Source organism: Pseudophryne corroboree, chromosome 3, assembly GCF_028390025.1.
Source record: "Pseudophryne corroboree isolate aPseCor3 chromosome 3, aPseCor3.hap2, whole genome shotgun sequence".
Classification (NCBI taxonomy): Eukaryota; Metazoa; Chordata; class Amphibia; order Anura; family Myobatrachidae; genus Pseudophryne; species Pseudophryne corroboree.
In genome coordinates this window covers 696,373,573-696,396,426 of record NC_086446.1, presented here as the reverse complement: position 1 = coordinate 696,396,426, position 22,854 = coordinate 696,373,573, and the positions used below count along the sequence as shown (strand labels likewise).

General features: G+C 47.1%; 1 protein-coding gene and 1 long non-coding RNA gene across 6 annotated transcripts in view; one reads left to right on the top strand and one right to left on the bottom strand.

The window, feature by feature from the left end:
* Positions 1-22,854, bottom strand: part of BLNK (B cell linker) — a 438,756-nt gene that overhangs the window by 106,473 nt on the left and 309,429 nt on the right. For all 5 annotated transcript variants that reach the window (XM_063962019.1, XM_063962021.1, XM_063962024.1 and 2 more), the window contains one exon: positions 4,862-4,927. In XM_063962019.1, the coding sequence (XP_063818089.1) occupies positions 4,862-4,927 (66 nt within the window). The remainder of the gene's footprint in view (positions 1-4,861; positions 4,928-22,854) is intronic.
* Positions 1-22,854, top strand: part of LOC135056621 (uncharacterized) — a 274,060-nt gene that overhangs the window by 44,409 nt on the left and 206,797 nt on the right. The gene's annotated exons all lie outside the window — the stretch shown is intronic.

The window sequence follows — 22,854 nt, the reverse complement described above, 5'->3', positions numbered from 1 at the left end:
TTATAGGATAAAGCCGCCAATTCTGATACGCGCCTGGCTGAAGCCAGGGCCAACAGCATTACCACTTTCCATGTGAGATATTTCAAATCCACTGTGGCAAGTGGTTCAAACCAATGTGATTTTAGGAACCCTAAAACTACATTGAGATCCCAAGGTGCCACTGGGGGCACAAAAGGAGGCTGTATATGCAGTACCCCTTTGACAAACGTCTGAACTTCAGGCAGTGAAGCCAGTTCTTTCTGGAAGAAGATCGACAGGGCCGAAATTTGAACCTTAATGGATCCTAATTTTAGGCCCATAGACAATCCTGCTTGCAGGAAATGTAGGAAACGACCCAGTTGAAATTCCTCCGTAGGGGCCTTCTTGGCCTCACACCACGCAACATATTTTCGCCAAATGCGATGATAATGTTTTGCAGTTACATCCTTCCTGGCCTTGATCAGGGTAGGGATGACTTCATCTGGAATGCCTTTTTCCTTCAGGATCCGGCGTTCAACCGCCATGCCGTCAAACGCAGCCGCGGTAAGTCTTGGAACAGACAAGGTCCCTGCTGGAGCAGGTCCTTCCTTAGAGGTAGAGGCCACGGGTCCTCCGTGAGCATCTCTTGCAGTTCCGGGTACCAAGTTCTTCTTGGCCAATCCGGAGCCACGAGTATCGTTCTTACTCCTCTCCTTCTTATGATTCTCAGTACTTTTGGTATGAGAGGAAGAGAAGGGAACACATATACCGACTGGAACACCCACAGAGTTACCAGAGCATCCACCGCTATTGCCTGAGGGTCCCTTGACCTGGCGCAATATCTGTCCAGTTTCTTGTTGAGACGGGACGCCATCATGTCCACCTTTGGTTTTTCCCAACGGTTTACAATCACTTGGAAGACTTCTGGATGAAGTCCCCACTCCCCCGGGTGGAGGTCGTGTCTGCTGAGGAAGTCTGCTTCCCAGTTGTCCACCCCCGGAATGAACACTGCTGACAGTGCTATCACATGATTTTCCGCCCAGCGGAGAATCCTTGCAGCTTCTGCCATTGCCCTCCTGCTTCTTGTGCCGCCCTGTCTGTTTACGTGGGCGACAGCCGTGATGTTGTCCGACTGGATCAATACCGGTTGACCCTGAAGCAGAGGCCTTGCTTGACTTAGGGCATTGTAAATGGCCCTTAGCTCTAGGATATTTATGTGAAGAGACGTTTCCATGCTTGACCACAAGCCCTGGAAATTTTTTCCCTGTGTGACTGCTCCCCAGCCTCTCAGGCTGGCATCCGTGGTTACCAGCATCCAATCCTGAATGCCGAATCTGCGGCCCTCGAGAAGATGAGCCTTCTGTAACCACCACAGGAGAGATACCCTTGTCCTTGGAGATAGGGTTATCCGCTGATGCATCTGAAGATGCGATCCGGACCATTTGTCCAGCAGATCCCACTGAAAAGTTCTTGCATGGAATCTTCCGAATGGAATCGCTTCGTAAGAAGCCACCATTTTTCCCAGGACTCTCGTGCACTGATGCACTGACACTTGTCCTGGTTTTAGGAGGTTCCTGACTAGCTCGGATAACTCCCTGGCCTTCTCCTCCGGGAGAAACACCTTTTTCTGGACTGTGTCCAGAATCATCCCTAGGAACAGTAGACGTGTTGTTGGAATCAGCTGTGATTTTGGGATATTTAGAATCCACCCGTGCTGACGTAGCACTACCTGAGATAGTGCTACTCCGCCCTCTAACTGTTCCCTGGACCTTGCTCTTATCAGGAGATCGTCCAAGTAAGGGATAATTAATACGCCTTTTCTTCGAAGAAGAATCATCATTTCGGCCATTACCTTGGTAAAGACCCGTGGTGTCGTGGACAATCCAAACGGCAGCGTCTGAAACTGATAATGACAGTTTTGTATCACAAACCTGAGGTACCCTTGGTGAGAAGGGTAGATTGGGACATGGAGATAAGCATCCTTGATGTCTAGAGATACCATATAGTCCCCTTCTTCCAGGTTCGCTATCACTGCTCTGAGTGACTCCATCTTGAATTTGAACCTTTTTATGTAAGTGTTCAAAGATTTTAGATTTAAAATTGGTCTCACCGAGCCGTCCGGCTTCGGTACCAAAACAGCGTGGAATAATACCCCTTTCCCTGTTGTAGGAGGGGTACCTTGATTATCACCTGCTGGGAATACAGCTTGTGAATAGCTTCCAATACTGCCTTCCTGTCGGAGGGAGACGTTGGTAGAGCAGACTTCAGGAACCGGCGAGGGGGAGACGTCTCGAATTCCAATTTGTACCCCTGTGATACTACCTGCAGGATCCAGGGGTCCACTTGCGAGTGAGCCCACTGCGCGCTGAAATTCTTGAGACGGCCCCCCACCGTGCCCGAGTCTGCTTGCAGAGCCCCAGCGTCATGCTGAGGACTTGGCAGAAGCGGGGGAGGGCTTCTGCTCTTGGGAAGAGGCTGCATGGTGCAGTCTTTTTCCCCTTCCTCTGCCCCGGGGCAGGAATGAGCGGCCTTTTTCCCTCTTGCCCTTATAGGGACGAAAGGACTGGGTTTGAAAAGACGGTGTCTTTTTCTGCTGAGAGGTGACCTGGGGTAAAAAGGTGGATTTTCCAGCCGTTGCCGTGGCCACCAGGTCCGATAGACTGACCCCAAATAACTCTTCCCCTTTATACGGCAATACTGTCGTTTGGAATCCGCATCACCTGACCACTGTCGCGTCCATAACGTTCTTCTGGCAGAAATGGACATCGCACTTACTCTAGATGCCAGGGTGCAAATATCCCTCTGTGCATCTCGCATATATAGTAATGCATCCTTTAAATGCTCTATAGTTAATAATATACTGTCCCTATCCAGGGTATCAATATTTTCAGTCAGGGAATCCGACCAAGCCACTCCAGCGCTGCACATCCAGGCTGAGGCGATCGCTGGTCGCAGTATAACACCGGTATGTGTGTATATACCTTTTAAGATATTTTCCAGCCTTCTATCAGCTGGTTCCTTGAGAGCGGCCGTATCAGGAGACGGTAACGCCACTTGTTTTGATAAGCGTGTGAGCGCCTTATCTACCCTAGGGGGTGTTTCCCAACGTGCCCTAACCTCTGGCGGGAAAGGGTATAGTGCCAATAATTTATTAGAAATCAGCAGTTTTTTATCGGGGGAAACCCACGCTTTATCACACACACCTCATTTAATTCATCTGACTCAGGAAAAACCACTGGTAGTTTTTTCACACCCCACATAATACCCTTTTTTGTGGTACTTGTAGTGTCAGAAATGTTCAATGCCTCCTTCATTGCCGTGATCATGTAACGTGTGGCCCTACTGGACATTACGTTTGTCTCGTCACCGTCGACACTGGATTCAGTATCCGTGTCAGGGTCTGTGTCGACCATCTGAGGTAACGGGCGTTTTAGCGCCCCTGACGGTGTCTGAGACGCCTGAACAGGCACTAATTGATTTGTCGGCTGTCTCATGTCGTCAACAGTTTTTTGCAAAGTGCTGACATTGTCACGTAATTCTTTAATTACTACCATCCAGTCAGGTGTCGACTCCCTAGGGGGTGACATCACTAACACAGGCAATTGCTCTGCTTCCACATCATTTTCCTCCTCATACATGTCGACACAATCGTACCGACACCCAGCACACACACAGGGAATGCTCTGATAGAGGACAGGACCCCACTAGCCCTTTGGGGAGACAGAGGGAGAGTTTGCCAGCACACACCAGAGCGCTATATATATATATATACAGGGATAACCTTATATAAGTGTTATTTATATATTAGCTGCCAATAGTGCCCCCCTCTCTGTTTTACCCTGTTTCTGTAGTGCAGGACTGCAGGGGAGAGTCAGGGAGCCGTCCTTCCAGCGGAGCTGTGAAAGAAAATGGCGCTTGTGTGCTGAGGAGAAAGGCTCCGCCCCCTTCACGGCGGCCTTTTCTCCCGCTTTTTTCAGGAAACTGGCAGGGGATAAATGCATCCATATAGCCCAGGAGCTATATGTGATGCATTTTTTTTAGCCATATAAGGTTTTTATATCGTTTATATTGCGTCTCAGGGCGCTCCCCCCCCAGCGCCCTGCACCCTCAGTGACCGGAGTGTGAAGTGTGCTGAGAGCAATGGCGCACAGCTGCAGTGCTGTGCGCTACCTTATTTGAAGACAGGAACGTCTTCTGCCGCCGCTTTCTCCGGACCTCTTCGCTCTTCTGGCTCTGTAAGGGGGCCGGCGGCGCGGCTCTGGGACCCATCCAGGCTGAACCTGTGATCGTCCCTCTGGAGCTAATGTCCAGTAGCCAAGAAGCCCAATCCACTCTGCAGTCAGGTGAGTTCGCTTCTTCTCCCCTTAGTCCCACGATGCAGTGAGCCTGTTGCCAGCAGGACTCACTGAAAATAAAAAACCTATAAACTTTTACTTCTAAGCAGCTCAGGAGAGCCACCTAGCTTGCACCCTTCTCGTTCGGGCACAAAAATCTAACGGAGGCTTGGAGGAGGGTCATAGGGGGAGGAGCCAGTGCACACCAGCTAGTCTAAAGCTTTTACTTTTTGTGCCCAGTCTCCTGCGGAGCCGCTATTCCCCATGGTCCTTACGGAGTTCCCAGCATCCACTAGGACGTCAGAGAAATATATTTTACATACTTACACACACACACGGAACAAATGGTAGCTGGCACTCACGGAGACTAAAAGACCAGATGACACAGTATCTTATGCCACAGTTTCAGGGCTTAGCCCTTTTAGCAAGACCACATTTTATTTATATATTATATATATATATATATATATATATATATATATATATATATGTGTCATTATACATTATGTGAAACTGGTTAGTATATCAACCTGTGTCCATTCAAAGCACTCACTTTTTATTTTACTCACTTTTTTAACTTTTGCATTAGCCCACCTTCATTTTTCTTTATGTCATGCACCATCTTCTGTAGCTGCCTGCAAAGACAAGTTATTATCAATGAACGTCCTCATTTGAGTGTAGATTAATAATTTGTGAGCATTGTAAAAAAACGAAAAACAAAAATGTTGCCCGAGTGTAGAGACACGAAAACCTTTAAAACGCCCTTGTCTTTATTTTGGAACAGCTCAAAATAAACCCGTAGAAAAATAATATTACACACAAACATGTATCTATGTAGAGCGACAAAAGCAATTTTGCATTTAAAATACTGTGTACCAAAAAAACGGTTAGTAAATGCCCTTCTGGAAAGGGTATAATATAAATATTCTAAGAAAAATGCGTTTCATATTTTATATTTATATTACATGTTTTCTTTTAACCCTTTCTGGGAACCATGTTACAGAAGAACTACAATCACAATATAATATTCTCTCTATCCAACAAAGCCTACAGTAGCTTAGAGCTGAAGTTCGCAGAAAAGTGGCACGGTTAAAAAATTCTGTCTTTAAAATAGGATGAGTTTAATAAAAAAGTCAAACAGTCAAGCACTGAAACTTTAAAGCTTTTGGGGACCCACTGGATAGACAGCACTCGCAAAGCCCCTGGTTGGACCTTAGCAATCTCCCCTCTACTCTAAATACTCACACACTGCCGCATACATCAGTAGCAGGTGAGCGCAGCAGCCATTCACCATGCAGTGCAAACTGGAGGGCGGGAGTAGCAAGTCGGCGCTGTATAGGACTGAGACAGCTGGCCGTGTGGAGAGTGCCAGAGCTCCCTAAGGGCTCAGTACAAAAGTGCAAAATGAAAAAGGGGGTGTGCTCTCTCTACAATGGCGCTGGTCTCTCTTACGGTCACCTATGTATGTGGATAATACCAAGGTGTGAAAGTGTATGTTGAAACACACTGGTATGGTAAATAAAATGGAATTGCATGTGATGAAGTCATGAATCTTCAATTTATTACCATTAATGATGACTTCTGTGTATTTAGTTTTCTCCGTTTTGATGCTTCTGCACCCCACACATAGACCGCATCTGTGAATGCCAGCAGTTCTTATCGGATTGGTGTTTTTCACAGGTAGGGCACTTCGTACCAGTTTGCTCTTTAGATTGGCCGCCTTACGGTATATGAACTTAGGTTTGCTGGGAAGAATGTTTCTTAATATCGGGTCTGCTTGGAGGATGTGCCAATGTTTGTGAATGATTCTTTCAAAATACTTGTAATCTGAGTTGAAGCCTGTGAGAAAGGCCCATTGACTTTCTGCCTTGAAGAAGGGACCAGGCTGTCCCGAAACGCGTTGGAGATACCTTGTGGCGCTGCCCACCCCCTGGACATTTGGTGGACTGTTTTTCTGATTGCCTGGAAGGGAATTCGATCAGAGGAGCCACCAGCAGGGTATTTCCCGGGGTACCCTGCCTTTATTTGACACCTGCGGCTCCTATACCTGCATCGGTAGGATCACATTCCCCCCATGGCCTGTTCCTAGTCCACTTGATTTTTTATGTATTGCTTGTTTTTAGATATTGTATGCTAGTATTGTATTAAATTCCATTTTATTTACCATACCAGTGTGTTTCAACATACACTTTCACACCTCGGTATTATCCACATACATAGGTGACCGTAAGATTCACCATGCAGTGTACAAGACCATACTTATCTACTTTGCTGCCTCCTCCTCTGGGAGGAGGCAGCGTTGTAGGTGTATGGGGGCGTGGCCGGCAGCAGGATGGGCGGTTCATGGGCGTGGCCGGCAGCAGGATGGGCGGTCCGGGGGCATGGCATCAGGGTCGCGTTATCGTGCCTCCACCCCCCGCTGTGCGGAGAAACGAGGCGCTGCATAGCAGGGGGCGGAGCTACGATGACGCGATTCAGCGCGAATCGCATCATCGGACCCCCTCGGGCCGCCCACTTGTTCTCTGCTGCGGGCGGCCGAGGGGGAAAGCGGGAGGCTTGCCCACCTTTCCGGGGGGCCGGGAGGGTCACCCGATTTTCGGGAGCCTCCCGGCCATTCCGGGAGGGTAGGCAAGTATGGTACAAGACATACCTTTCTACTCTCCCACTGCAGGACTGGCATGTCCATAGGCGCGATGGTGAGACAGTGCTCTCTGCTCTGGACTGCTCTACCTAAATCAGGACAGTTGGGAGGTATGTTTTTGGGAAGTGCTGTTCCTTAGGTCTGCGGATCAGGTTCTACGCCTATTTTTCCTTTTCAATCGATTCAGAAATGTACAAAAATATTTTAGGAACCCAAGTTTACTTTTAGTTAACATACAGTAGTTTTGCAGAGATACTCAAAACTGTTAAAATACAGTATTAGTGTCACCTGGGCCCAGCTAGCAGATATTTCAAATCAGAAGCACCTGGTCCTGGGCAGGAAACATATTTGGGGAAATGAAAGTAAAACATTCTACTATCTGCCAGGCTGTAAATGTGAGAGGAGTAGAATCGCTGCTCCGTGGACATGCTTAGGAAGACCCACGCTGGAAAGTGCAATGGTAAATTCTCATATAAAGCAGGCTTCTTAGCCTTACATATGCTTTAGATGCCCCATTAATGCACTTAAATCCTGACTACTGCCCAGTTGTTACAAAGTATGGATTTTCAGTACTTTGGCCTTGCACTGGACCCACACTGCACATACACAGTACAAGTCTGCGATGTAGGACGGCATCAAACGATCAGTGATTGACAGTCTAATGCCGTTTGGGGGCGGCAAAGGGTTCCATTCCCAAAAATAGAGGTGGCGTGCCGCCGTTATGGGGGAATGCAAAGTCCAAGATCTCCTGGGCTCTTTTTTTGCATCTGTGGCAGCCAGCTTGTGTGAACCGTCCTAGGACACAGCTTGGATCAGTAATGTATGAAGGAAACGTGACGCCTCATGCCATATTAGTGCTATCGCTGCTGCCTCTTTTGTAAGCAGCCTTGATATCCTCTCCTTCCACACCTGAATCAGGTCCGCTGTGATTCATTTGCCAGCAAGGTTCATTTAAGAAAACACTTAAACATTTAACATACAGTATGTCACTAAGCTTCCATAAATAGTCACTAGTCACAAAAAATCTAGAGAAACGTTATACTATGGATAACACAAGAAAGACCATCTTGGATTAAGCAGTATTGCCCATTGCCAAGCAGACTTACAACAACATTTAATCAGCTGCTTCTTTCATTATATGATCTGTATTACTCTCAAGGCAGTTGTATTAATACAGTACATGCCATTCACAGTCTTTTTTGAATGTCAAACTCTACTAATACTTTTTCAGTAAACATCTTTTATAATAAATATGAATTAACAACGGTCCACGTACACTATCATCATAATCTCCGAAATACAGTTTGTATTCTATTTATATCTGTCTGTGTGGCCAGTTGAAACATTACAGACAAAGGAGAGATTTTGCGGAATGTTGGTAGTGTACACAAACACAATGAACCATCCACTGGCGTGCTTGTTCATAGGTCTCAGGTGGCTGCTCACTGTGGACAGGTAATGGGGACTGATGACAGTTTGCTTGTTTGAAAACAGATATATTCTCAGAAGGAACACACGCAGATAATCAGTCTGTATTATTAGTTACCCCCCACCAGAGGGTTAGGGTTAGGTGCCCCCACAGTGGGTTTGGCTGTAGGAAGGATTAGGGGGCCATGTGGGGAAAGGTATGTATACCTTCCCCTGTCGGGATTCTGCATGTCGGGATGCCATGGTCGGTATTCTGACCGCCGGCATTCTATACCGAACCCCAATAAACAATGACAGTTCTTTCATTGAACTGAAAAAAAAAAAAAAAAAAACACAACAACAACAACAACAACAACAACAACAACACTGTATTATTCTACCACTAGTAGTACCTTACAGCAGAAGCAGCATTAAAATAGTATACATCTTTCTTAAGTGAAGCTTTTAGTGCACACAGCTGCGCTGGCCACTAAATAGTGCACACCCAGCAGAGCAGGCCATCATATAGTGCACACCCAGCAGAGCAGGCCATCATATAGTGCACACCCAGCAGAGCAGGCCATCATATAGTGCACACCCAGCAGAGCAGGCCATCATATAGTGCACACCCAGCAGAGCAGGCCATCATATAGTGCACACGCAGCAGAGCAGGCCATCATATAGTGCACACCCAGCAGAGCAGGCCATCATATAGTGCACACCCAGCAGAGCAGGCCATCATATAGTGCACACCCAGCAGAGCAGGCCATCATATAGTGCACACCCAGCAGAGCAGGCCATCATATAGTGCACACGCAGCAGAGCAGGCCATCATATAGTGCACACCCAGCAGAGCAGGCCATCATATAGTGCACACCCAGCAGAGCAGGCCATCATATAGTGCACACCCAGCAGAGCAGGCCATCATATAGTGCACACCCAGCAGAGCAGGCCATCATATAGTGCACACCCAGCAGAGCAGGCCATCATATAGTGCACACGCAGCAGAGCAGGCCATCATATAGTGCACACCCAGCAGAGCAGGCCATCATATAGTGCACACCCAGCAGAGCAGGCCATCATATAGTGCACACCCAGCAGAGCAGGCCATCATATAGTGCACACGCAGCAGAGCAGGCCATCATATAGTGCACACCCAGCAGAGCAGGCCATCATATAGTGCACACCCAGCAGAGCAGGCCACTATATAGTGCACACCCAGCAGAGCAGGCCATCATATAGTGCACACCCAGCAGAGCAGGCCATCATATAGTGCACACCCAGCAGAGCAGGCCATCATATAGTGCACACCCAGCAGAGCAGGCCATCATATAGTGCACACCCAGCAGAGCAGGCCACTATATAGTGCACACCCAGCAGAGCAGGCCATCATATAGTGCACACCCAGCAGAGCAGGCCATCATATAGTGCACACGCAGCAGAGCAGGCCATCATATAGTGCACACCCAGCAGAGCAGGCCATCATATAGTGCACACCCAGCAGAGCAGGCCATCATATAGTGCACACCCAGCAGAGCAGGCCACTATATAGTGCACACCCAGCAGAGCAGGCCATCAAATAGTGCACACCCAGCAGAGCAGGCCATCATATAGTGCACACCCAGCAGAGCAGGCCATCATATAGTGCACACCCAGCAGAGCAGGCCATCATATAGTGCACACGCAGCAGAGCAGGCCATCATATAGTGCACACCCAGCAGAGCAGGCCATCATATAGTGCACACCCAGCAGAGCAGGCCATCATATAGTGCACACCCAGCAGAGCAGGCCATCATATAGTGCACACCCAGCAGAGCAGGCCATCATATAGTGCACACCCAGCAGAGCAGGCCATCATATAGTGCACACCCAGCAGAGCAGGCCATCATATAGTGCACACCCAGCAGAGCAGGCCATCATATAGTGCACACCCAGCAGAGCAGGCCATCATATAGTGCACACCCAGCAGAGCAGGCCATCATATAGTGCACACCCAGCAGAGCAGGCCACTATATAGTGCACACCCAGCAGAGCAGGCCATCAAATAGTGCACACCCAGCAGAGCAGGCCATCATATAGTGCACACCCAGCAGAGCAGGCCATCATATAGTGCACACCCAGCAGAGCAGGCCATCATATAGTGCACACGCAGCAGAGCAGGCCATCATATAGTGCACACCCAGCAGAGCAGGCCATCATATAGTGCACACCCAGCAGAGCAGGCCATCATATAGTGCACACCCAGCAGAGCAGGCCATCATATAGTGCACACCCAGCAGAGCAGGCCATCATATAGTGCACACGCAGCAGAGCAGGCCATCATATAGTGCACACGCAGCAGAGCAGGCCATCATATAGTGCACACCCAGCAGAGCAGGCCATCATATAGTGCACACCCAGCAGAGCAGGCCATCATATAGTGCACACGCAGCAGAGCAGGCCATCATATAGTGCACACCCAGCAGAGCAGGCCATCATATAGTGCACACCCAGCAGAGCAGGCCACCATATAGTGCACACCCAGCAGAGCAGACCACTATATAGTGCACACCCAGCAGAGCAGGCCATCATATAGTGCACACCCAGCAGAGCAGGCCATCATATAGTGCACACCCAGCAGAGCAGGCCATCATATAGTGCACACCCAGCAGAGCAGGCCATCATATAGTGCACACCCAGCAGAGCAGGCCACTATATAGTGCACACCCAGCAGAGCAGGCCATCAAATAGTGCACACCCAGCAGAGCAGGCCATCATATAGTGCACACCCAGCAGAGCAGGCCATCATATAGTGCACACCCAGCAGAGCAGGCCATCATATAGTGCACACGCAGCAGAGCAGGCCATCATATAGTGCACACCCAGCAGAGCAGGCCATCATATAGTGCACACCCAGCAGAGCAGGCCATCATATAGTGCACACCCAGCAGAGCAGGCCATCATATAGTGCACACCCAGCAGAGCAGGCCATCATATAGTGCACACCCAGCAGAGCAGGCCATCATATAGTGCACACCCAGCAGAGCAGGCCATCATATAGTGCACACCCAGCAGAGCAGGCCATCATATAGTGCACACCCAGCAGAGCAGGCCATCATATAGTGCACACGCAGCAGAGCAGGCCATCATATAGTGCACACGCAGCAGAGCAGGCCATCATATAGTGCACACCCAGCAGAGCAGGCCATCATATAGTGCACACCCAGCAGAGCAGGCCATCATATAGTGCACACGCAGCAGAGCAGGCCATCATATAGTGCACACCCAGCAGAGCAGGCCATCATATAGTGCACACCCAGCAGAGCAGGCCATCATATAGTGCACACCCAGCAGAGCAGGCCATCATATAGTGCACACCCAGCAGAGCAGGCCATCATATAGTGCACACACAGCAGAGCAGGCCATCCGGACTTCACTGTGACTGGCAGTCACAGTGAAGCCAGTGCAGTCACGGACTGCATCTGGCTTCATTGACACTGAGCTGGGTGGCGGTTTTTAGTGGGGGTGGGGGTGGGAGAGGGGGTTTTAGGGTTACAGTCATAGAAATATAATGTGAAAGGAATAGTAGTAGTCATAGAAATTTATATAAAAGTTGCCATTCCTTGATAGAACATTTAACACATCCCACTGTATTTACATTTGCTATCTAGCCAGGCTGACTGCAGTGCCCTTGAACGACACAAAGTTATATCCATTTCAGACTGGTGACTATTATTATTATTATTATTATTATTATTATTGCAAGGTCTATGATGTCACCATATCACGTGCGTAGGTGGTGCGCGACTGCTCTCTTATAGTGTGAACGGGTGCCAGGTCGCATCGACCTAACTTACCCGTTCACACTGCACCGCATCCCAGGTTGCTGCACATTCCTTGCCAGAGCCGGCCTTAGGTATAGGCAAACTAGGCAAATGCCTAGAGCATTTGGTATGCTTAGGGGCACCAGCAGCTTCTGCTGATTAAAATGATATGCGGCATGCCTATATTCTGTGTGTGACTGCGGCTGTATCTGCATAAGAAATGCTACGTTGCAGTGTATTGCTGGAAATCACTGTAATGTAGCATTTCGTATGCAGATACAGCCACAGTCGTACACAGTATATAGGCATGCTGCATATCATTTTAATCAGCAGAAGCTGCTTGTGCATCCTAGCCACATAGTAATGCAAATAAGATGCATTTTCATAAACAAAAGGCGCCCGACGTTAGCAGAGCTGCCAGCTGACTCATGCCAGGCATCTCCTTCAGAACTAGCGGCGGTGCTAGGGGGCACCAGCCAAAATCTTGCCTAGGGCATCATATTGGTTAGGGCCGGCTCTGTTCCTTGCAATAACCCGGGTTATTGCTGTCTGTCTGAAAGGGGTATAACTGTGTAGGAAAATCTCTCCTACTACCTAAAACATATCCAAAAGATTTTCAATTCTGATATAAAGTCTTGAAACTTTTCTAATTCTATAATATATGGGAGTGTAATTAGTACAGTATGTTGTGTTTTGTGGTACGTTAGATGTAAGAAGGGTGGTTATGGCAGAGAAGTGGTATCAGCGTCGTTATATGCGCCGATACCACTTCTCCCCAATGTATGAATGAGGAGAAGTGTGCTATATGACAGGGGCGCTATGAGACCCTCATTAATGGCACGTATATCTATAAGAGCACCGACACCTGTAGCTATCGATTTTGACAGCTGCAGGTGTTGTTGACCATACACCATAGCAGGGACTCTGCTGTCCCTGGCTGTGGCGGCTGCCAGTAACGGACTGCACAGGAGACCTTTCTCCAGCCAGCTCTCTGGCCATGCGCGACAAAGCGTATTAGCACTAGGCTCATGCGATGTGAAGGATCTCGGCGCAGCTGCTTCCTGCAGGAAGCGTTATACCCGCACAATACTTGCAGATGTAATACAATTCTCCCACTGTATTTAAGATTTACCCCACCAACCTTTAAGTTGAGTAATTATTATTAGCTTTTATTTATACAAAGCCACAAGGGTACCGTAACACCTTCTATAGAGAACTAAGACAAATGTGTGCACACAAGGAAGGTGTGGATCCAAGGGAGAGTCCTTAACACTTTTCTCCTGCCCACTACCACCGTCTACTGTATAGCAACGCAGCACCCCAACAGCAGGGAGAGAGCAGTGACCTTCCCCAGGTTAGCCCATGCTGCCTGGATCTGCCACAGCAAGAAGGGGCCACTGTCAGGGAAAGCCCCCTATCCCTTTCTCCTCCTGTAAAAGCAACTTCTCATCAGTGGTGGACATGAGATACCTCTTCCCCTTCTGGCCCAATCTGGGCAACGCATTTTCAGGCAGGATTATGAGACAGAGCTTGGGAAATGGGAACTGGAAATAAACCCCAAATACGGACAGTGTGACAAATCTAATGGGGATCCAGTCAGGGTCCTGGCGGTCTGGATCCCGGCAGTCGAAATACAGATGCTGCAATCCCGATACCAGCATCCCAACTAGGGTAACAAGCCCAGCGGCGGAATCCCGAACGAGCCTGTGTCGGTGTGTCTGACAGGTAAGGGGGGTGTGTGTGTGTGTGTGTGTGTGTGTGTGTGTGTGTGTGTGTGTGTTTAGGTTTAGTCACCCCTGCGGAAGTTTAGGTTGCTAAAAGGGAGGGTTAGGGGGCCATTGAGGGAAGATAAGTATACTTACCTTCCCCCTGTTGGGATTCTGCTTGTCGGGATGCTGTGGTAGGTATTCTGACCACCGCCATCCCAACCACCGCCATTTCAGTCCCAACCCACCTAATTAAGTATTGATTTAGTCATTGTGTAAGAGATTATTTTTTTTGTGGGGGGGGGGGGGGATTTATCAAACCTTCTTAAGGGAACATATTAGTGTGTTACTCATAGCAACCAAGCAAGACTCGGATATCATTTTATAGAATTGACTAGATAAATGATAGCTAGAACCTTATTAGTTGATGTTGGCCACACCTTTGCTGGTCTTCATTATACAGTTTTATAACTCTCCCCCTTTTAATGCACAATAGGAAGGACTATAGAGAAATCTGCATCAGGCAATCTGAATAAGTAATTAAAACATGTTACTATTTGTAGCAGTCTAGAGATTGGAATACCAGAGAGCAAATAAACCCGACATACCGAAACACTCGTTTTTGCTGACTTGTCCTTACTTTACAGGTGCTTATTAAATAATCATTATTATAATTTTTAGAGCTTATATGGTTTAAAATGTACATTGACGATTACTGCATTCCCGGTGGGCCCCGCACAATGTAGAAATTACTACTTTTGTAATCTTTTGTATTTCTTTCCCCTGAGCTAGCAGATTTGTAATTACTGTACATAGGAAAAGTCTGGCTGTAATACAGAAAAACATCACCTTTAACTACATGTAGCCTTTCCCTGCCCACCGAGCTTTTCATGTGCACAGCTGTATAATTCTGATCTGTATTAGCAGTAACCCTGCAATAAGGCTGCAGTGCAAAGGCGACACTTTTGTATCCTTACATTTAGAACATTGTTAGGGTCATTTGCTTGATATCCGAAACAGTAATATCATAATATAAAGATATATATATATATATATATATATATATATATATATATATATATATATATATATATATATATATATATATATAATTACTGTATTTAATCAATGATAATAAAAAAAAAGATAATTGAAAAAAAAAAGAAAACCAAACCAAAAACATCTGCATTTGAGTTCTGAGCCTTAAATTTGATTTAGCTGAAATTGTATTCACTGGGGTTAGGGATAACCTGCACACTATTTAAAAGTTGTTAAAGGGAATAAAAAAGGGCAACTCTGAGAGCAGAGCAATGGGGTTCTAAAATAAGAGATTCTCAGGGTGAGATTAAATTGTGGCGTGTAGCAGCAGTCACTAGATGGCATCGGACTGAGCAATTCAATTGTTACTCCGTTCGGCCACAATGGCTGCCGGAACCTGCATTTTAGCTTGCACCCCCAGGTGGTAATCTCCCCATCACTTTAGACGGGAGATTGGCCACACAAAACGACTGAATACCACCCTCAGTATTCAAGAATGGATAATTCATGTAAAAGCTTTTATAAAGTAGAATTGCCCCTTAATTTTGACAGATTGCTTGCAATGGGTTACTGTACATTTGCACTAGTAATAGTAAATAACATCTAATTGTTTAATTAGATTGCATAGCTTTCCTTAGAAGATCACAGAGTGGCAACTGTCCAGGAAACTTACAGAAGGGAGGAGTAACAAGCCTTCCAAAGTGGACATGTGGAGGCGTTGCCCATAGCAACCAGCTTCTAGCTATCATTTTTCTAGTAGATTCTAGAAAATAATCAATAGAATCAGATTGGTTGCTATGAGCAACTTCATCACTTGTCCTTTTTAGCAGGTTGGATGCATTTTCTCCCAATAATGTCACAGTGCCTCATTTAATTAAAAGTTGGATCTGAACTATGGAAACTGCAACTACTCTTCAGTGTGACAGAATCTTAGGAGTGTCATGTGATGTAACAGTATTGTATGCACATTAGACCTTATGATGAGATGAACAAACAACTGTTTACCAAACGTATCTTGCGTGGCATTCTTTGGAACAGATTTCAGTAGATGCATTTCAGTCACATTTCTACTTACGGGTGTAGTATGGCTGACCAGCGGTCTCCTGACCGCCGGTCAGCTTACCGACACCGGTATCCCGGCAGCATACCGACGCCGGGATCCCGGCGGGGAGGGGCGAGTGCAGCAAGCCCCTTGCGGGCTCGCTGCGCTCACCACGCTGCGGGCTCGGTGGCGACCTGCGGTCGCCACGGGTTCTATTCCCACTCTATGGGTGTCGTGGACACCCACGAGTGGAAATAGTCCCTGTTGGTCGGCATGCCGACCATCGGGATAGCGAGCCTTCGGGACGATGGAGGAGGTCATGTGACTGTCGGTCAGCAGACTGCCGGTCACATGAATACCACCCCTACTTACAACTCAGTTGTAAACAGATGCTGGGTACACAGGTGAACTTAAGTAGAAACAGGTCTGTTTCCAGGCACGTATTTTAGCGCTCTGTGGCACCTTTTTCCAAGACAAGTGTCAAATAAAAGGGCATCAATATGTAGCCCCGGACAGTAACTCCAGACTAAAGAGGTTTTCAGAATAGCATCCATCTTTATGCCAGTCTGAAAATAATCTTTAGTCTGGAGACACTTATCTTGAAAAAGGTGCCACAGAACGCGGAAATACTGTACGTTGATCAGAATATCTGTGTTGTTTTTTTTATCGAGGTACCACATTGTCGGCCTAATTCGGACATGGAGGCAGCTGTGCAGTTGTTCGCTGCATCCAGGTGGTCTGCACAAGCGCACCGGTCGTTGTGTACATGTGCAACCTTACACATTGCGGCCACATCTATGAAGGATGTGGCCACAGTGTGATTGATAGTGGCGGCCATTGGAGGGGATGAGGGGGGGGGCATCGTCATGGGGGGGCATGTGCTGCCAGGATTCAACTTTAGTGCCGATGGATCCGCAATCTAATTGCAAACACATCGAGAGGTGTCCCCACAAATGCTGACCGGCCCCCAGCATGTGAGATCTGCGTTCATCTCTGAATAACCCTGTGTGTCAACTTGCACAGGGTCACTATAATTTATACCCGGGTTCCATCTCGTGTGGTGTACAGTGTATTGGTTGGACTGCATTTTGGGTATAGGCCTCAGAATTCTTTTTAATAAATGTATTTTCATTACTCCTAAAGTCCTGCCTTATATGTGTGGATTTTACATACCGGTATCTGTACCACTGAGTGGAAGAACAAAGATACCTTTATGTGTACAGAATCGGTTACTGAAGTAAGCGTACATGTGAGCATTGCTTCATTCATCATGTGTGAGGTGCCTGTGAAAGAAGAAATGGGGATTCCAAACACTCGGGGTTGGACTATCACACCCATATATGATACTGCACGTGGTGTGCCATTATCCAACGTTACCATACCATTGTATATTTTCTCTTTCCTTTTTATGAAATCCTATGAGGGGAATTGAGAAACATTTTATCCATCTGACCATTTGGATCATTTTACCTTGCTGGGATCACTCACAGAGCATGCAAGACTGTTCTTTGTGCGTTTTGGATTGTATTACATTTTATGGTCTTCTGCTGCTTTTTAAGTGCAGCACCATAGGTTCGATATTTGTATGTTTTTAATCTGTTATTACATTACTTGGGATCAAAGGCAAAGATACTAACAGGGCCCCAACAATGCGTTGAATGTATAGAGAAACAACACCAAGTATATGGTAGACATGGAAATAGGAACAAAGATGGATTACTTCAAACCACATTTAGTCCATAGAGATTTTCCAATCCAAAACCAATACTATGCAAGCGAAGAACACATGTCAAAAAAAAAAAAAAAAAAAATCATAAGCAAGTGTTATTATCGGAGATGTGTATGGTTCCACAGTGCCGGAAAGGGTATACATAAAATAAGTACATACAAGGAAGACAAGGGTACAGAAGGACAACTGACATTCTAATTGGAAGAGGGCACAAATGATATAAGACTGACTCTGAGTGGAGATTGGGACAGTTGTGAGGGTGCATTAGTGTGGGTAGTACCACAGTTGTACATTGAAATTGTAGCCACCAAGCCCTAAATCGACCCAAAATATTAATGTAATGCGAGCCTCTCCAGATCTTAATCCTGGGTGGTTGACACTATCATATGGCTCTAGTTGTGGTACTGGGTAGTATAGGTGAGAGTAGGGTAAAGGCTGATTGGGTGTGTTAGAGGAGTGGTAAGAAGCACCTCAGCGTCTCCACGCACCTCCGTGCCTCCAAGCACCTCAGCGTCTCCACGCACCTCCGTGCCTCCAAGCACCTCAGCGTCTCCACGCACCTCCGTGCCTCTGCGTCTCCACGCACCTCAGCGCCTCCACGCACCTCAGTATCGCTCTCGGTGAGCTCACGGTATTCTTCTCCAAATTCATCAGCACCTTTTCAAGTCTCGTCTTTCAGGAGACCTTCCGCATCCACACGTGCCTCCTGCCTGTCATCCAAATCCTGCATGAGGAAAACCTACATTCGGCCATCTCTGCTGCGGCCCAGTTGCGGTTCCTCTTCCCGGTCATCGGAAGAAACCCCGAGTCCACAACACTCCCAAACCAGGTCAGTGATATAGGGTCACTATGGGACCCTAGTGCTTTCACAGATTCTAGTGTGCATGTGCAGGTCTCCAGGAAAATGGTGCAGCGGCTGGGAAGCAGTCAGGATCCCTGCTGCTGGTATCCCGGCAGTCAGAATACTGACCCCCTTCTGAATGCTGACACAGCATAAGGAGAGTGTGGGGGCGGGGGGCTTGCCGGCTTGTTAACAATCAGGATCCCGGCATTGGAATTACGAGCACCAGGATCCCAAGCGCCGGCAAATCATACTGCTCCCCAGCGGCCATATTCCCAGTGATTGCTGCAGCAACGTGGGATTCCAGAGGGTAAGTATGGGTGCAAGATGTGCAGTGTGGGCAGGTGAGAGGTATTGCACTCAGGAATGAGGTTACCAGAGACAACTTGAGTAAAAAGTCAGACATACTTCTTAGAGGGAGAGTGGCAGAGTGTTTTGAGATGTATGAAAAGGGGGATGTTGATGGCTTTGTAGGTAAAATTGAGTAATTTAAATTGGAATCTGGAGGACAATGGGAACCTCTGTAGGTATTTCCAAGTGCTGTGGCAGATGCGCAGTGACAAGAGTGGAAGATCAGACTTGCTGCGGCGTTTAAGGTGGATAAAACTACTGATAAATGAATGAGCAGAATGTTACACAAGAAAAGGCTTCCATATTTAAGGAGTAAGAATACGAGAGAATGCACAAGAGTTTAGGCAGCATCTTAGGAAAAGAGCAGGGCGCATCCTGGTACATAAGTGGTGGAAGTGACAAGACTGGATGTGAGGAATAAAGCAGAGGGCAGTGTTACATTAAAGCTGGGTACACACTTAGTGATGTGTACCCAGCCTGACATCGACGCTGATGGGACCTGGCATGTGGTGAGTGCATACACATTTGCCAATACTGTGTTTGATGGGGTAACTATACATTTTGCACCAACCCCCCCCCCCCCCACAAAAATCTTTCTGATCCCTTGGCATTTTGGTAAAACTAAAATGATAAGCTTGGATGGAATGCTGGTGTGCACAGAAAATCCAGTTGACAGATACTCAATATTTATATGGGATTGGCATCTTCTGCTGCCTATCATCCTAACAAGCAGCCACGGGACCCTGTCTGTATGAGCAACAAATATCCAGTTTCTATCTAAACTCAGGGCCGGCTCTACCATTAGGCGGCTGCCTAGGGGCACTGGCCCTTGGAGGGCGCCACTGAATTCATCTAGCGAAAAAATGAAGGACGTCTCTGTATGCGGCCTCCTCCTTTTACACTGCGCTGACCACTGCTGTGGGTTTAATCAGGTGCAGCTGCCGCTACCAGGCTGTGCCACATAGTGTCTCAGCGCTTCCTCCATGCCGACATGTGTAGCATCAAGTCATATGAAGCCACATAGGAGGCGAATGTAACTAGGGACGCCCCCATGGCTGCTTCTCATAGCCCTGATGCACCTCCTCTAGGCCTCTGGATCTCGGTTGTCCAGCAGCAAGCAGCACCTGTGTACAAGTCTGCACCCACAGCGTCACTGTAATGCTACATCCCATACCCAACCCCAATTAAATACTCCCACCAGACCCCATGTACAGTATATATAAAAAAGTAACATTAGCCTTGGTGTCCTACAGTATATGATTTCTAACATGCTGGCTAGCGTGTACACATAAAGAATAGACGGCACTCAAGGACTTTTAAAGTGAAAGTATATTGTGAGCAAAGTCACAAAATGTTGTGACTGTTTATAAAATACATTATCACTTTAAAAGTCTGTGAGTGTTGTCCCTTTTCTCTCTATATGTATGAAGATGCAATTCACCCCAGCCCACCTAGTGGCCAGCTGTATCTCCCCTCCGGGAGGTGTGTGTGTGAGTGTGTGTGGGGAAGGGGTGGGGGGGGGGGGGGGGGGGGAGGAGTGTTGCAGGTTAGGGGAGCTAAGCTGAAACATTGCCTAGGGTGCAGTGAGATCTTGCACCGGCCCTGTCTAATCTAAACACTCATGTATGCCTCCAGAATAGATGCTTTTGCTGGACTGCAACACATGCATGTGTGTCTCATAGCTAACTGCAGGCTTCCAGCATCTCCCCTGCCACTAGTGCATACCAGACCTTGAACTATAATTAAGCTTACCACGTGGACTCAGGTGCACTTACAGGCAGTAGTCAGGGGGTTTCCGGGCAGCTGCTGTCCTCCCAGCTAAACACTACATTACCTCACACACAGATAAGTGCTTGGAGAATCTGCCCTCACGTCTCGCCGATTGGGGGAAAATAGCTCAGGGTGTATGCACTGAGCGCTTTTCAGGCCAGCGATGTCAGCAATCATCGCTGTGCATACACGCTGGGCAAAAACACCCCGTTTGTGTATGCACCTTTAGTCTAAAAATATTAAACATTCTTTTAGTACATACTGTAGATGTAAAACATTAGGGTGGATTCAGTTCCGTGCAACTGACGTGATTTACCATTCCGGAATTAAAATTGCGTCATTGTGCATCACGGGTTGTGTCTTGCATGCCACAGAGGTATTGCACGTAGGAAAACTTGCAATGCCAACATTACCTTTACTGTCTAATATGTGCGTAGCAGTGCATCATATTCAGCAACTGAATGTCAGTCTGAAAATGGGTCCCATACACAGAAGCCGAGACAGACCCTGAACACCTGCTTTGGTTTGGCCATCTGTTTATTTCTCACAATGCCATACCTTGTCATACACTTTATGCCACTTATTCATATTTTGCCAGACAGTAGTAGTGCAATAGCATATTATGCCATTCATTAGTAGAGCCACTTATACACATTATGCTCCCTTTACTTTTTATTATCTCACTGTTCTTCATTCGGATACTCATTTCTTTCTATCATTCCTGTCCTTCTGTCTCTCAATCTCTCCTCAGCTTCATACTTTTACTCCCCTTCTGTCTCCTCTTCGACATCTTCTTCTAGGTTTCCCCATTCCTTTCTTATATTATAGCTACCCTTAACTATCCTATCCTTTCTCTGATCTTTCCTTGCCTCATTGCCCTTCTGGTTCTATCATCATGCCTCCTCTACTTTTCCATATCCTCATGATGTCACTATTCTTCAATATTTTGTCTTCTAATCCTTAACTTTCTCACTGCTAGAAGATACAGTTGCCTGCTGCCCATTGGCCTATTGGTCGGCACTGTGGCAGGAAAGACTTTTTGACATTTCTTCTTAATTTCCATGCGGGAGCCAGAAGGCAGAGCTCCGCAGGGAAGGAGGTGGGTGCACCTCTTATAACATCTCAGTGAGTGCCTGGTAAATGGAGTTCACGGCGGTGGCCGATCTCGCCCATAGGGCATTCTGCGCTATGTGCGGTATCACCGGCTGCACCTCCCTAGTTACAGCCCTGCCTTTCAACTGTCCCAATTTTGGCAGGATAGTTTTAATTTGTACACCTTAAAAATGGCAGAGTTTCACTAAAAAGTTTCTGATAGGAGCGGTGTTTGGGTGGATCAGCAGCAGATCTTATTCTGTCCAGACTTTGCACAGACAAATGTGGACTTATGCAATGCACCTCAAAGTTCCAATATCTGGAATATCTAATCATAGGAAAGGAAATATACACTGTTTAGCAAATCTGAAGTCAGAGGAGGAGGGACATTCAGTCTGCGCCACATGGTTATGTATGTTGGCTTTCAAATACACTTGGAACACAGACATTTTCTAGCTTGAGGCATACTGTAAATAGGTTGATAGATGAAAAACCTATGCACAGAGCTTCAGCACCAGAACCTATCATTCAAACACTGGCTGAGTATCTGGTCAACAAAAAGTGACATTAAGGAAGATGCATCAAACCTTGGAGAGAGGTAAAGTCATACCTCCCAACTTTCGTTGCTCCTTAGTAGGGACATGCCAATGCTGGAAAGGGGGTGGGGCTTCGGGTGGAGAGGTGGGCCGCAAGTTGAGGGGGCATGGCCTAGCACCCCTTTTCGTCATTTGGGGGATATGTCCAATACTCCCTGAGCGGCTGGGCAGCCCCCGGCTCCCCTGCTTGCTCTGAATCTATTCAGTGATCACCGGCTGCTTTGCAGAGCAGAGCAGTGGTGATTCCTGGCTCTCCCAACTGTCCCCCGCAGGACAATGCAGCCCGCAGGTGGGACAGCGGGACAGTGTTCAATTAGCGGGACTGTCCTGCTAAATTCTGGACAGTTGGGTGGTATGGTAAAGTATCAATCAGCTCTTAACTTTCATTTTTCAAACACAGCCTGTAAAATGTCAGGAGCCGATTGGTTGGTACTTTATTCTCTCCAAAGTTTGATACATCTCCCCCTTTGACTTGTCAGATTTATTTAATGATTCTATGGGGTTGATTCAATTGAATGCGAAAAGAATAGTGCCAGGAAGGTTTTT